Here is a 15,050-nt window from a genome sequence, read left to right on the forward strand (position 1 = left end):
GTACAGCACTGTGTAAATTTACAGCGCTTTATAAATAAAGGTTAATAATAATAATAATATATTTCTCTTTGATAAATTGGATAAGAGAGTAGTGAGAAAAACAAAAGCTGAAATTTAGACTGCCTGTCCACTTTTGTCTCTGGACCCAGACACCATAGGAAGGTGGTCTCCAAGAGCTTGCTCTCTGGAAAATGTGCCCCTCTGGCTCAATAGGCCCCTCACCCACTTTCTTAAAGCAGGCTTTCTCAACCAGGTTTCCCTAGAATCTTAGGGTTTCTGATAGGTTGCTAGGGATTAGTGGAAGATTGCGATTGAAGAAAAAAAATATTTTTTTAAGTTGTAGATATAATAATTTTAACGCAGGGGTTGCCTGAGGCGTGAAAAGTATTTCAAGAATCCTTGGGGGTAAAAAAGTTGAGAAAGGCTGGTCTAAAGACTTCACATTTCTGGAATACCTAAATTAAATATAACTGTATTGTCTGATCCCCCTAACTACACTATTGCAATCACAAACAATTTTGTCAAATTCACTTGATTTGGAAGTAATTCAGTTTTGGTTTATTGTAAATTTATAATTTGAATTTATAGTTTATTATACCTGTAGCATGAGAAGCTCCTATCATTCTCCCTCTAATGAGCCCTTCTCGCTTCCCATTTCTGACAAGTTTTACATTGTTTGGAAGGTTTTTTGTTAGGTAAACATCTAGTTCTTCTTTCAGGTCAGCTAGAATGTGGAAAAGGAAAAAAAAACAAGTCATCTTATTAGTAATCTGTTTTCAATAAAAGGGCAGGGTATAAATATCATAAATAATAACAATAACAACAATAATAATAAAGTTTCAAACAAGTTCAATTTTAAAAAAGCAATGCAAGCTAGGAACCAAACCATCTGGCTTAATGTTCTTGTCAAAAGTCTTTTGTCACAGCAGGCTGACCAAATCAAAGTGGCAAAAGATTCTTCTAATGTGGAGCAGAAAGAGTTTATGATACACTTGATTCAGGAGTGTGGGGTGATGGAAAAACCTAATTCTGTCTACATCATGTCCTTGCTGATGAGAATACAAGAACCGGATTTCAGCAGACAACCATACATTTGTTAAAAATTGCTATCAAATGCACCAAAAATAGGGTACAGACCACAAAAGCTTAGCCAAGGATCTGTGAGTCAGAATAACTGCCCAAACAGAACCACAGAGTCCATGGCAAAATTTATATTAGCATCCAAGTTTCTCTAGAAGACACTGCAAAAAAGAAACTTGTCACAAAAGGAAGTATCTCCTACCTAATTCACTACTGTCATCCACCAAGATAATTTCATGGAGAAGATGTGAGGGTGTACGGTCCAGAACACTATGTACTGTTCGAAGCAGGGCAGAGAAAGCTTCATTATAAAAGCAAACTATAACACTAGCAGAAGGCAAATCAGGAGGGTAATTTTTTTCTTTACACCTGAAAAGACAAAACGAAAAGGACAAAGACTATAACGAAGGTTTTTCTCTGTACGTTGCTAATAGTTAACAGATACTGAAATTATGGAAACAGAAATTCTCCCTCAATTTTGCAATACGAATATATTTAAAATTCCACCACAGAAACTCTCAAAAGGAAATGTTTAAGAATTAATGCTCAGTAAACCACTGACAGATGAAAACATGGGTCTGATAACTGAGTTGTTGTGTGCAGATTTTGTAAGCTCTGGCCTCAACTAATCTTACCATCATTTATATATGTATATTTCCTTCTCCATTATTTTTGCCTTTGGATTCTATTTTTTTCCCATTAATATTTTTTAAAAGATAAAAAGAACAGTTTTAATACTGGCCTAGTTTAGATGCGCAGCCCATCTCCAGTGCCTCCATAGACTAGTTCTTCAAAATTCAAAAATCCTAACCCTCAAGATGATACTAGTTTTCCAGGTGATTAATAGCCAAAAACACTGTTCAAAGATTCACAACTATTATGGCCTTTTCATCAAATTTGAATATACAATTTAAAATGAACAGATTGGTTTTCCAAACGCAGTATATATCTGCATCACCAGAATGAAAGATGCAGCCATTTTTGTGAGCACATGCAAACATACAGAGGAGGTTGTCCTGAATGGTATGGCTGTCTGCCATTACAATTATAACAAAGCAACAAATACAATTTCTAAACAGTATCCATAGCTCAATACATACAAAATTAATTCTGCTATGCCACAGTCCCAGGCTTCTCTACAAAATACAGTATCTTTCTTTCCCCTGCTTGTCATATTGGTCAACATTATTCTAGGATCTCCCATACTTTGGCAGGAAAAGACATGCAGAAACCTACTTTGCATCCCTTGTGTCTGGCACATCTCTATGATATCCCAAACGGTTACTGATTAGCATATTGAAAGCATGCTTTTGATAGCCCAAGTCTCTCACTTCCTGGTCTTGTTCATTAAAAATCATACCTGAAAAAGAAAATGTGTCAAAATTAATTCCCTAATTGCAGAATATGTGTTGACAATGTTCAACTTCTAAAACTAAGTATTCAACAAATGATATAACCCAATATGAAGAGCTCTTGTAGTCATTTCCAGGTCTAGGAAAATGCTGTTACCATAAGTCTCTTTTCCACTCTTAAAGGGTTAGAATAAAAGTTTGGAATACTGCTCTTTTGGATGACATGAAGAAAACAAGATGTGGGAAAGAGAACAAATGAGTGAGGATTTTGCAAGCCTAGCCTCAATAAATACAAAGGGATCCCAGTGATATAACTGGAAATGATTTGGGGGATGGTGGTCAAATGTGTTTTGTTTTTTTTCACCAAATGCAGTTCCAGCTAGCCATACAACATATCCAACACCTGTCCATTTGACAGACTGCAGTGTCATAGGTTGGGTAGATTCTGATAAACGTTTCAAGCCAAACCCTTAAAGAGGGGATCAGAAAAAGCAAACCCACCCTGGTAAATGTCTAGCTCAGATCACATGGAAACCAAACAAGATTACTTTATCAAATTATTTTTTCTGCCCTTGACAAACAGCTTCAGCATGCTAGACATATACTAAACTAGACAAGAAAACAACTAGGTCCAGTTCTAATATTTTATTAAACTAGCACACCTATGTCAACTGTGTATGAATTTTTCATGATATATGCATCCTGCCAATTCTCAAGTAAATGGCTGGCACTGATCCCAGGAAGCCACTGTGTTTTAAGAGCAATGTCATTTGTTAATGTGAGATTGCCATTTTCTCCTGTCTGTAACTACATGGGAAGTCAGAGGCAACTCCCATAAGAATCTCCCAATGTGTTTCTCAGTGAAATTTTAGCCGATTACTAGTCAAACTTACCCATTTCAGGAGAGAGCTCAGTGATGCCCTTGACAGGATCTTGTACTGCATTTTCCAATGGATTCTTGATCCTGCCGTATCGGTGCTGAGGTTCAGGCACATGTACTGGTCCATGGACAAAACGAGGATAGAATCTTTTGGGAAATGGCTTCTGAGGTTCAAGCCCCTTGATGGGCACATTCTTGAAGGACTGTGTCTCTTCGCTAAAATTGAAATAAATAAAGAGCAGAAGTGTCCAGGTCACAGATGTGAAGAGGCAGCCATAGCAGAAATAGCGAAGTGTGACACTTCCCATTGTAATCCTAGCATTATTGTTGACACATTTTCAGTCCCCTAAAGGAAAACCAAAGAAACAAAGATGAAGTTTCCAACTGAATACACACCTAGTTATTAGTTCCATAAAGCATCTGTTTTAGAAAAAATCCTATTCTAGCTTAAATTTATATTTTATATTACAATTGTATCTGAGAATGAGACAATCCCTCATCCTGTCTTAAATCAAAGCATTTAAACATACATCAATCCACTGTTTTAAATCTACTGATCACTGCGGAAAAGCAGTATAGAAATAAATTTTATTATTATTATTACTACAATATTCAAAAACAGCAACAGATCACTCACAGACACAGCTTAAGAGAAACATTAACAGCATTTTTGCTTCAAATTAGTTGCAAAGCCAGCACAGCAGAATTTTAACGCAACTACACTCTTATACAGTTTGCAAGTCTCTCAATAAATGTCTCTATTTGGATGGGTTTCAATACTGTACAAACAAATTTGTTGCTTGACAGAGGGACAATGTCAGGAACTAATAGTCCTCTGGAAATCTCTTCATTCCTACCCAATAAATTAGCACTACATCTGCCTCAACACTAACCATAATTAATGCCAACTGAATTCTCTTTTAGAGTTTGTAATCTAGTTCAAAATATAAGTTGGATGGTTTACAGCTACTGAGCCATTCTGTTTTTTCAAGCCAGCAAGCAACCTCCAAGCCCTACACCTAGAAAACTTTCTACTCACCTCCACTTATGGTCCTCAACAGTGGAGTCAAATAGAAAAAGATATAGAGGAAGAATACGTCTTAATAAGCGTTATTGTTTAGTTCACATCACTGTTGCACTATATTTCCGAAACAGCGAAGGCTAATATAACTAGACAGTTTAAACATTTACAAACTAACTATTGTACTTAACAGTAGAAATCAACAACTAATTTTTAACAGAGGCCTTATTTTGAAGTGTCCGAAGACTGGAAAGCCATGGTCAAAGGTCCCTTTCTTTAGCTGTTTTCAGTGGAAATAGATAATCTCTCAGAATTCTTCACATGTGCTGAACATATTGCTCATGACATGCTATGCGTGTGAACATATGCAGCGGTGGTAGGGAGAATACATATCACTGAGACTGAATTTTAACAGAAATTATGAAGGGCTTATGTTGCCACAGATAACTTATTGGCCATTGTATGAACAGACTGTCTTCACTGGATAGGCCTTGGTCTGCTCCATCTAATTAAACCGTCTAATTAAAATAATAATTGTAAGCCACTCTAAGAGCCTTTAGGGCTGAAGAGCAGGGTAAAAATACCATAAATAAATACCCGTATTTTCCGGCGTATAAGGCGACTTTTTAAGTCTGCCTTATGCACCGGATTTTGACCCCAGAGACAGGCGAATGGCATAGCCACCTCCGTCTCTGGGGTCCTTGCTGGGTCCTCTCCCAGCCAGCTGGCACTTGCACCGGCTGGAGGGGGCCTCTCTGGAGGCCTGCGGCGCTCCTCAGCGGCTGTGCTCTCACCGCCATTTTTTTTCAAAAGGCGGCGGCGGTGGGTGCTTCCAGAGCCAGCCGGGCCGAGGCAAAGGGCCGACCCCTTACTTCTCCGCGCCACCGTCACCGCCAGGGATCTTCCGATCCTCCAGTGGCTTCAAAAGTCCTCCCCGGAAGCCGCCGCCGCCACCGCTGCCCCCCGGGATCCTCTGCTCCTCCAGCGGCTTCCGCGGAGGACTTCTAAGCCGCTGGAGGATCGGAGGATCTCCGGCGGTGGCGGCAGCACGGAGAAGTAAGGGGCCGGCCCTTTGCCTTGGTCTGGCCGGCTCTTTCCACTTCCCCGCTGTCACCACCTTTTGAAAAAAATGGCAGCAAGAGCACTGCCGCCGAGGAACCTCTCAGGCCTCCAGAGAGGCCCCCTCCAGCTGGCACGAGACCCTCTGAGGGAAGGCCACAGATGCTGCCGGCGGGCGACGTGGGGAGTTGCTTTATACCCCCCGTCGCCTTATACGCCGGAAAATACGGTAAATAATCTTGGGTTCTTATGAGGTAGGGAAATAATAGGAGCTAGGCAAAGTTACTGAACATCAGTCTTAGCTGTGTAATATCTGTAGTAGAGAAGAATTCCGGGGGGGGGGGGGGGGAATCTCCATCTGCTTTACAAGCAATTGATTGTACAGATCACAAAAAGTTATGGGTGGCTCTTAAAGGTAATGGAAGTGCCACTACATCTGACAGCGCTGATGAGAAATCTGTACTTAGGACAAGATGCTACAGTCAGAACAGAATTCAGAGAAACAGTATGGTTCCCAACTGGGAAAGGGGTCAGGCAAGGATGTATTCTATTCACGTATCTGTTCAACTTGTACACAGAAAATATCATAAGATGATCATGAACTTAAGGTCAAGAAGGCAAACCAAGAATTACAACTTCAACTGAGGCTACAAGCAGACTTGAAGGAGATGGTCCAAACCCTTTGACATTATTGTACTTTCCCCCTGTAACAATCCTGCTTTGTGCCACCCATACTGCTTTTGGTGGAGCTATTTGAAGCTACGTATACAGTCACCCTTTGAAGTCGGAACCATTTTATGATTGGTTAAAATAAATAAATCCAATCTTTTAATTGGTGCTAGAATGCTTTTTGAGCAATGTTACTGTAATAAATAAGATCTGTAACACTACTGTTTTGGTCACTGACATTTTATTAATATGATTACTATTTCTCTTTCCTCCAGAAAAGGGTGGAAGATGAAACAGCAAACTGAAACATAATGTATCTAGGAAAAGGCCCATTTCTCTGTTAGGATACGATCTCATCTCAGGTACATTCAGCTTCATATTCCACCTTTATCATATCACTCATTTACTTGGATCAGAGCTCATGTTTTTCCTCTTACTGATTACATTTCCTTCTGCTTTCTCCACCAAGGAATGTTATTCTCAGAAGTAACCCTATCACCACTATTTGCTTTTGAGTAAACAATCCTATTGGGTTGAGAGGCTCATGGTATGAAGGAGACCCACAAAGCTGGACTGTGAATCTGTAGCTGTAAAATAAATGGGGGGGGGGGAGGGAAGGCATCTTTAAAGGTATTATTTTAGCATCTTTTGTGGATTACAATCCATCTGCTTAGATACACTAAAAATAGTAATCACTTTCAGAAACTGTTATAAATTAGGACTAATAAAAATGATTTCCATGTGCAAGAAAATATCATTCTTTTCAATCTCTTCAACTTTCTCCTAACATTCATTGTTAGTACTGAAACTCCAGCTTTTGAATGTTCATACAATTTCACTCATAATGCGAATACAACCTCTCCTAAAAGAAAACCAAATAAATATCTCAAACTACAATAGCTTTCATGCCTTCTAATACAGCCACCTCATGACAGCCATTAGCACAAACAATTCAGTTTTTCAGTTTCAGACAGGATTACATGCTTTAGGTTATTTACATACCAGCTAAACATAAACAAGACACACATTACTCATAAATATCTGCTTGTTTTCCTACTAAAAAACAAGCATGCACACAGTGGCTACCTTCTCTAATACACAAAATGATGTATCTGTACTTATGATTTTTTTTCTTTCTTCTGCTTTAAAAGTAGTTTTATAAATATATCATGTGGCAACTTCAGACAGCTGTTGAACAGGAGAGGGCTATGGTTTGAGTATAAGCTATTCACTAAACAATGAAACCACTATGACACTACCATTTTGTGATGGTGGGACTATGTGTTCCTATGAGGCAAAAAGCTAGGCTCCCCATAACAATACTAGGGTACAGCAGAGGACAAGTATGAGAAGCACGGCAGTTAATAACACAACTGGACTCAAGCCAAAAGGATGTTCAACTGCTGCTGTGCTCAGGAGTAAAAGGAAAGTCTGAAGCTGTACAAAACATATTATAGGAACGTGAAATGTGAGGACCATGAATCAGATGAAGCTATACATTGTAAAACAGGAAATGGCACATATAAACATTGCAACACTTGGGTTGAGTGAGCTAAAGTGAATAAGAACGGGACATTTTGAGCCAGTATTTTACTCAATATAGTGAGCATTTTACTCAGGAACTGAAAACCTAAGAAAATATAGGGTGGTATTAAGACTAAGGAGCGATGTAGCAAAAGCAATCAAGTGATATCTGACCAAATAAAATTAATAATACTTCACGGGAAACTCATGAATGTAACCATAATCCAAGTTTATGCTCCAATCACAGAAGAAGAAAAAATGAAATATTTCAGTAATACATTGAAAGGTCAAAAGAAGCAAAAAGTCCAATGGATCTGTATTTTACTAACCATCTGAAACTACATCACAGCACATGTTATGTGTGCTGTAAAAAAAACAAAAACCACTGGTAATACAACTTAATACCACAAATTTAATATATACTTTCTGAATAATTTGATGAATAAAACAGTAGAACCACAATAGCTAATGAGAACAAGCATGACTGGAGGAGTTATATTGTAATCCACTTGGTATCTTTCTTCTTTGTGAACACAGGAAACTTATTGACACTGAGCAGTTAAGCAGTAACTGCAATCTTGAGAGAGAAGAGTAAATTAATAACAGATCAAAAAACCTCTGAACATCTAAACATATTTATGTTCACTGGAAATTTAGAAAAATAAGTAACTTATAAAACTTGGTAAAGATTTTCAATTCCATTAATTTATTCGGTATGACAATGATAATTAATTGCTATCAACATCAGAGGCAAAGGCAAGCTTTAAAGGCAAGCCAACATTAAAGGCAAGCTGAAACAAAAAGCAGAAGAGTACATGTTATTCTTGCCAGATCCTTCCACCTCTCCTAATTTTGTTCCTGAAATCTCTTTTGCAAAACTTGTATTCTTTCTGGCCAGGAAATTGTTATAGTGCTCAACTGAACCATATGTAAACTTAGTGCTCCCTAAGGTCTCCTTCCTGCTTTGAGCTTTTTGAGAAAACACTTGAGCAGAAAATGGTGTTCATGGAATGCAAACTAAATGTTGTTTTTTTCCAAGGATGGGCAACCATGACCCTCCCAACATGTAGCTTCTAACCCTAACACTCTCTCCCACTTTTTAAAGGACTTTGACCAATTTTCAGATGAGAGTCAGAAGCAGGATTAGCACAAAAGGAAAAGCTCTTTGCTTGTGAGTCATATCCCACCAAGAACTGTATATTAAAGAGGGCAGAAACTGCAACCAGATGGCATATCCTGGAAGAAGGAATGAAATTAAGATTTGAAAATGAGTACCGTGAGTCATTCTTCCTTTGACCCCAATTTCGCACCCAAGCATGTATTGCTCAGATTGTAGACTAAATAACCATCTCATATAGTCCCAAATATCAGCAATTATTATTAAAGTAATACCAGTGACAAACTAAATTGTTGTTGCAGTGTGTGAGGGGAAAGGCAAAATGTCTAAAGTGTTCCCTATTTGCCACATGCCATTTCCCCATCTTTTACTATTCTGCTTCATCAGTTTGGTTTCAGAAAGATTTTTGGTCTTCCTCAAGGCAAAACAGAGCTCTAAACTCTTGACTAAGACAAACAATCCTGTCAAACATTCAACATCTAGCTTCACGTTCTTGAAAGTGAGACTCCTCAAATGAAAACTGAAATTCTTAGGAAGGCAACCAAAGTTTCTGTACAACTATTACAGCCTATATGAAATCCAAAGATGTCAACACATAATCTCCTAGTCTTCTTGAACAAGGAAAATGCAATGAGAAAGAGAAACAGCTGGCTTTCAACCCATTAGCAGAGTTATGAACCAAGATGTCTTCATGGTGCACTATATATAGTAATCCATAGTCCTTGTTGTTGTTGTTAACTGCCCTCCAATTAACCCTAACTCATGGCAACCCCTTGGATGACCCAGACCCCTCATTCTCCACTGCTACTGTCCTCTTTGCTACTGCACATGTAACAAAAGGAATCTTCTCACTATTAGCACACCTTGCATACCCCACACTGTATTTGGAGGTTCCTGTATTTCCTATCTCATATGTGGAAATAGCATGATTTTGAGAGATCAATGACATTTCATGAACGCTAGGTCAGGTTCCCAGGAAAAAGGGAACATGTACCAAGGCATATGCACATCCAGGTATGTAAGAATCAAATCCCAACGGATATATTAAGTGCTCCTTTCTTCCAAGTCATCTGCATTTCCTCTTGCACCTTGAGATGAAGGATTTCCTTGTACCTAACGCAGTGAGCCATAGTAAACTAATCTTCCCGCTTTTACCCCCTGTTGTGTTCCCAGCCAAATATCCCATCCATGGGAAATAACATCCAGACTTTTCACCTAGCAAGATATGTTCTGTATTGTCGTCAGATCTTGCAGTCTGAGCCATTCCAGCTTTCCATGGTCTACTCTTCAGACAGGTAATTATTACCCCACTGCAAACTCCTCAAACTCCGCTATACCGTTTCCATATTTCCATTCTGGCTAGCTCTGAATGCTGTTTTCTCATCTGAGAAAGTTTGACCCAAAGGAAAGTGACTTTTGGTAAGCAGATTATTGCTGTCACATATCAATACTAACTGATCACCCAAGAATCTGAAAGACCTGTATCACCTCATACAGCCCTTTGAAGGTTTAGGGCAAGGATTATGACTTGCATTTTCCTGTTACATTCTGTCCCATTCCACAACTGTATAAATATACTTAATAACTTGAGGCTTTAATTTCACTCTGAATGGCATCTGAAGCAATGGACTGCTATCCACAAAACCTCATACTAAAAGAAAAATAAGTTAGTCTTAAAAGTGCTGCTACATCCTTTTTCTCCTTCTCATAATCGCCTAAAAGCAAAAACGGGACTTGGCACAGAGATACTTTTCTAAAAGCACCTTCTTAATACAAAGAGCAGGTCATTTTCTCTTTGGTTCCACAGAACAGACAATCAGAGCAAAACCCCAGCTCTAATCCAAGCACATCAGTTCTGTTGTTGTGAGATATATGTGAAGATCATAGAAAAGGCAAACTGCAACGTGTTAATATTGTTACACACCTGAAAGGTATTAATCCTAACTAATATGTGTTCATACATCAGGTAATGTAACAAGTGTATGCCACATCGATTTAGAATTGTTCCAGCAAGAGGTCCCCAGCAGAGAATCTACTTCCTCACACTGGCTTTCTGACACACTGACAGAAATGGGGAAACAGCTGAGGAGGGCCAATGCCACAGTTTTCACCAGGGCTTGCTTGCCACCTCACACACATCCACTTCTTCATTCCATCAGCATTGGCCCAATTGCTCAGAGGCCAGCATAAGCAGGAAAAAGTAGCAATTAAGGGGCATTTCACTGTGGTGACAGTGTCTGCTTCCCTTCCTTTACTGTTTGATGTCATTACTGTAGAATTTAGGCATTTCTATCTAGTCTTCTCATTTTCCTTTTTAAAGATGATACCTGTTATTCTTATCTCCTTAGAATTCTTCCATTCTCTGCCTCCTTAAAGGTTATCATCTTGGATCCCAGCATTTGCCTGAAATTCCAGTTTTGTGACTGAGGAAGGTGAAAGCCAAAACATTTAACAAAACAGTACTCAGGCAACCTCTTTTTTGCAATTCATGGGGGTATATAACTATTTACACACACACAAAGAGAGAGAGAGAGAGAGAGAGAGTAATGACAGAATTTTGAGATCTACCCAGTCAAAACTAATTTCTTCAGAACCTAGTCAGTGAAAATGCCTAGAGAGTCAGGGCTGCACTGTGACCCCTAAATATCCATGAAGCCTAGTTGAAAATAAATAAATAATAAAATTGAAAAGGCAGGTAATGTTAGCAGACCCACGGCTCTAAACCTAAGAGTGAGTGAAGAACACAGGTTGCATACCTGTAACTGCTGTTCAAGTGGTCATCTGTGAACTCACACAAATGGGTTACCCTGAGCCTGAGCAGTGCATCTTTTGGAACCAATCTAGAGCATTACATAAGTGTTTTGACAGTAGCCCTGCCCATCTGCAACAGCCCCATAAAAGAGGCCTCCCTGCCAAAACTGCCAATTCCATTGGATGCCTATGCAGCAATCCAAATCACAAGTAAGACACAAAGAGGGAAGGATGGGTGGGGTTGTGAAAGTTCACAGATGACTACTCAAAGAATTACAGTTACAGGTATGCAATCTGCGTTCCTTTGTAATCTCTGTGACTTGCACAAATGGGAGACTAGCAAGTTACAAAGTAGGAGGTGGGAGTGTCCTTGCAAACAAATCAAAGATTTACTGAACATCATGTCAATGCAACACATCAAACATGAGCATAACACCTCCTACCCCACAAGGCAATATCAAGGCACAAGTTTCAGATAACAAAAATAATCTAAAACATCAAAATACAGTCAAATTATGGAGGAACACAATATAGAGCTCCCAAATGCAGCATCAGCTTGAGACCTTGAGTCCACACTCAAGATTTATAAAATTCATTGGCTGAAAGCTGGTAGCCACTCTACAAACATCCTCAAGAAGTATGCCAGCCAGGAAAGAAGACGATGCGATGCGACAATGGCCCATGTTGAAGGGGAGGGTGTTTCAAATTTGAGTCAGAAGATCCCTCTGAGCCAGCTTGTAAGCAAGATGGATAGCTGACACTACTTTGAGAAGCACTACAACAAAACAGGCAGTCCTTTCTTTGCCTAAGAATAGCACACAAAGAGTCTTTGTGAAATCTGGAAGGCCAAAGTCCTGTTGATGTAGAATGCCAAAGCCCTCTGCACATTGAGGCAGTGCAGTTTCCTCTCAAATGCAGAGGTGGGATTCTGCATAAAACCAAGAACAATGTTATGGTTGACATGGAAAGCCGATACCATCTTAGGCAAGAAGGTAATATCAGGTCCCAAGACGGCTTAGTCGGGGTGCAGGTTCTTGTATGGACAGTTCACATGGAGAGTGCAGGGTTCACCAGCCTGTGTGGCAGTCCCAGCTGCAATCAGAAAAGTAGTCTTCCAAGAAAGTAACCAGAGATCGCAGGTAACCATGGGCTCAAAGAACTTACCACAAAGCTGACCCAAGATAAGTCTCAAACTCCACCTCAGCGTTGATCCCAAAACCAGAACATGGTGTTCTTGTAGCCCTTCAAGAACCTTTGCACAAGAGGATCAAGGAATCAGGAAGACTTCCCAAGAAGCTGAACGTTTGCAGAAACTGCAGAGAGGTAACACCGGATTGGTGACAAAGCCAAACCTAATGTAAGTAGTAAATCAAGAACATGCCTATTGGCTTTCAAAGGGGAAATGTGAAGTGGGTTCAAGAAGCCCTGAAACTTCCTCCACATATAAGAGTATGAATGCTTGGTACTCCTGAGGTTGATTAGTGGCAGTACCAATGTCCCTGACTACAATGACCAAGCAGGCTAATGTGAAATCCTCCATACCATGAGTTGAGGGTGAAGAAGCTGGGATGCCTGAGGTACAGGGTGAGGAGATCCAGTCTGCATGGAAATCAAACACACACCCCTCAAGAAAGGTGGAAAGGAAGGGCAAACTACAGCTCTCAGGGTCTTCTCAAAAAAGGAAAAGGGTGCTCAACCTGAGGATAATGGTGCAGAGGACAGAATAGGGGAATTTCAGCACAGAATAAGTAAAGAGATAGTAGAGGAACACCTTGTTAATCTAAATGAATTTAAGTCTCCGGGACCAGATGAACTCCATCCAAGGGTATTAAAAGAACTGGCAAATGTAATATCGGAGCCATTGGCAATAATCTTTGAAAACTCCTGGAAAACAGGAGAGATCCCAGCAGACTGGAGGAGGGCAAACGTTGTCCCCATCTTCAAAAAGGGGAAAAAAGAGGATCCCAACAATTATCGTCCAGTTAGTCTGACATCAATACCAGGAAAGATTCTAGAGCAGATAATTAAACAAAGAGTCTGTGAACATCTAGAAGGCAATGCCATAATCACAAAAAGTCAACAGTCATGCCAGACAAATCTAATCTCTTTCTTTGGTAAAATTACCAGCTTGTTAGATGAAGGGAATGCTGTGGATATAGTATATCTTGATTTCAGTAAGGCCTTTGACAAGGTTTCCCATGACATTCTTGCAAACAAGCTTGTAAAATGTGGACTAGACAAGGCAACTGTTACATGGATTTGTAACTGGTTGACCGGCCAAACCCAAAGGGTGCTCAACAATGGCTCCTTTTCATCCTGGAGAGAAGTGACCAGTGGGGTCCCACAGGGCTCTGTCCTGGGCCCAGTGCTATTCAACATCTTTATCAATGACCTGGATGACAGAATTGGGAACATACTTATCAAATTTGCAGATGACACCAAATTAGGAGGAATAGCTAATACTCCAGATGACAGGATCAAAATTCAAAATGACCTGAATAGACTAGAAAGCTGGGCCAAAGCTAACAAAATGAAATTCAACACGGAGAAATGTAAGGTATTGCACTTAGGACAGAAAAATAAAATGCACAGATATAGGATGGGTGACACCTGGCTGAATGAAACTACATGTGAAAGGGATCTAGGAGTCCAAGTAGACCACAAGTTGAACATGAGCGAACAGTGTGATGCAGCAGCTAAAAAGGCCAATGCAATTTTAGGCTGCATCAATAAAAGTATAGTGTCTAGATCAAGAGAAGTAATAGTGCCACTGTATTCTGTTTTGGTCAGGCCCCACCTAGAATATTGTGTCCAGTTCTGGGCGCCACAATTCAGAAAGGACATTGAGAAACTGGAGCGTGTCCAAAGGAGGGCGACAAAAATGGTGAAGGGTCTGGAAACCATGCCCTATGAGGAACGACTTAGGGAGCTGGGGATGTTTAGCCTGGAGAAAAGAAGGTTAAGAGGTGATATGATAGCCCTGTTTAAATATTTGAAGGGATGTCATATTGAGGAGGGAACAAGCTTGTTTTCTTCTGCTCCAGAGAACAGAACCCAGAACAATGGATGCAAGCTACAGGAAAAGAGATTCCACCTGAACATTAGGAGGAACTTCCTGACAGTAAGGGCTGTTCGACAGTGGAATGCACTCCCTCGGAGGGTGATAGAGTCTCCTTCCTTGGAGGTCTTTAAACAGAGGCTGGATGGCCATCTGTCAGGGATGCTTTGAATTGGATTTCCTGCATGGCAGGGGGTTGGACTGGATGGCCCTAGTGGTCTCTTCCAACTCTACAATTCTATGATTTTATCATTCTATCAGGATGCAACTCACTCTGTCTCAATGGAGCTTGGCTATAACTTTTTGAAAAGAGGAAAGGGAGTAAAAAGCATACACGGCAACAAAACAGGAAGGCATTACTGCGCAACCACCCCAACAAGTCCGGGAACAAAACTCCCTGCAATGAGCCATCATCTCAGATATGAAATGGTCCAGTATAGGAATACCCCAGTAACAAAAGATTGATACCAGAGCCTTGGGATGGATCATCCATTCATGTGATGAATTTGACCTCCTGGCTTGATACTGTCTTCTCCAGG

At 40.1% G+C, this 15,050-nt stretch overlaps 1 protein-coding gene across 4 annotated transcripts in view; it reads right to left on the reverse strand.

The window, feature by feature from the left end:
- Window positions 1-15,050, reverse strand: part of GALNT11 (polypeptide N-acetylgalactosaminyltransferase 11) — a 40,086-nt gene that overhangs the window by 17,878 nt on the left and 7,158 nt on the right. For 2 of the 4 annotated variants that reach the window (XM_089533597.1, XM_089533598.1), the window contains exons 2-5: window positions 3,326-3,658; window positions 2,317-2,440; window positions 1,283-1,449; window positions 599-724 (exon numbers count right to left, since the gene is read on the reverse strand). In XM_089533597.1, the coding sequence (XP_089389723.1) occupies window positions 599-724; window positions 1,283-1,449; window positions 2,317-2,440; window positions 3,326-3,620 (712 nt within the window). In that variant the 5' untranslated portion in view covers window positions 3,621-3,658. Of the gene's footprint in view, window positions 1-598; window positions 725-1,282; window positions 1,450-2,316; window positions 2,441-3,325; window positions 3,659-6,468; window positions 6,536-15,050 lie in introns of those variants that run through there. The other 2 variants (XM_089533599.1, XM_089533600.1) reach the window with 2 other exon arrangements.

The sequence above is a fragment of the Sceloporus occidentalis genome, unplaced genomic scaffold (assembly GCF_023333645.1).
Source record: "Sceloporus occidentalis isolate IW3139 unplaced genomic scaffold, rSceOcc1.0.p SCAF_7, whole genome shotgun sequence".
Lineage (NCBI taxonomy): Eukaryota > Metazoa > Chordata > Lepidosauria > Squamata > Phrynosomatidae > Sceloporus > Sceloporus occidentalis.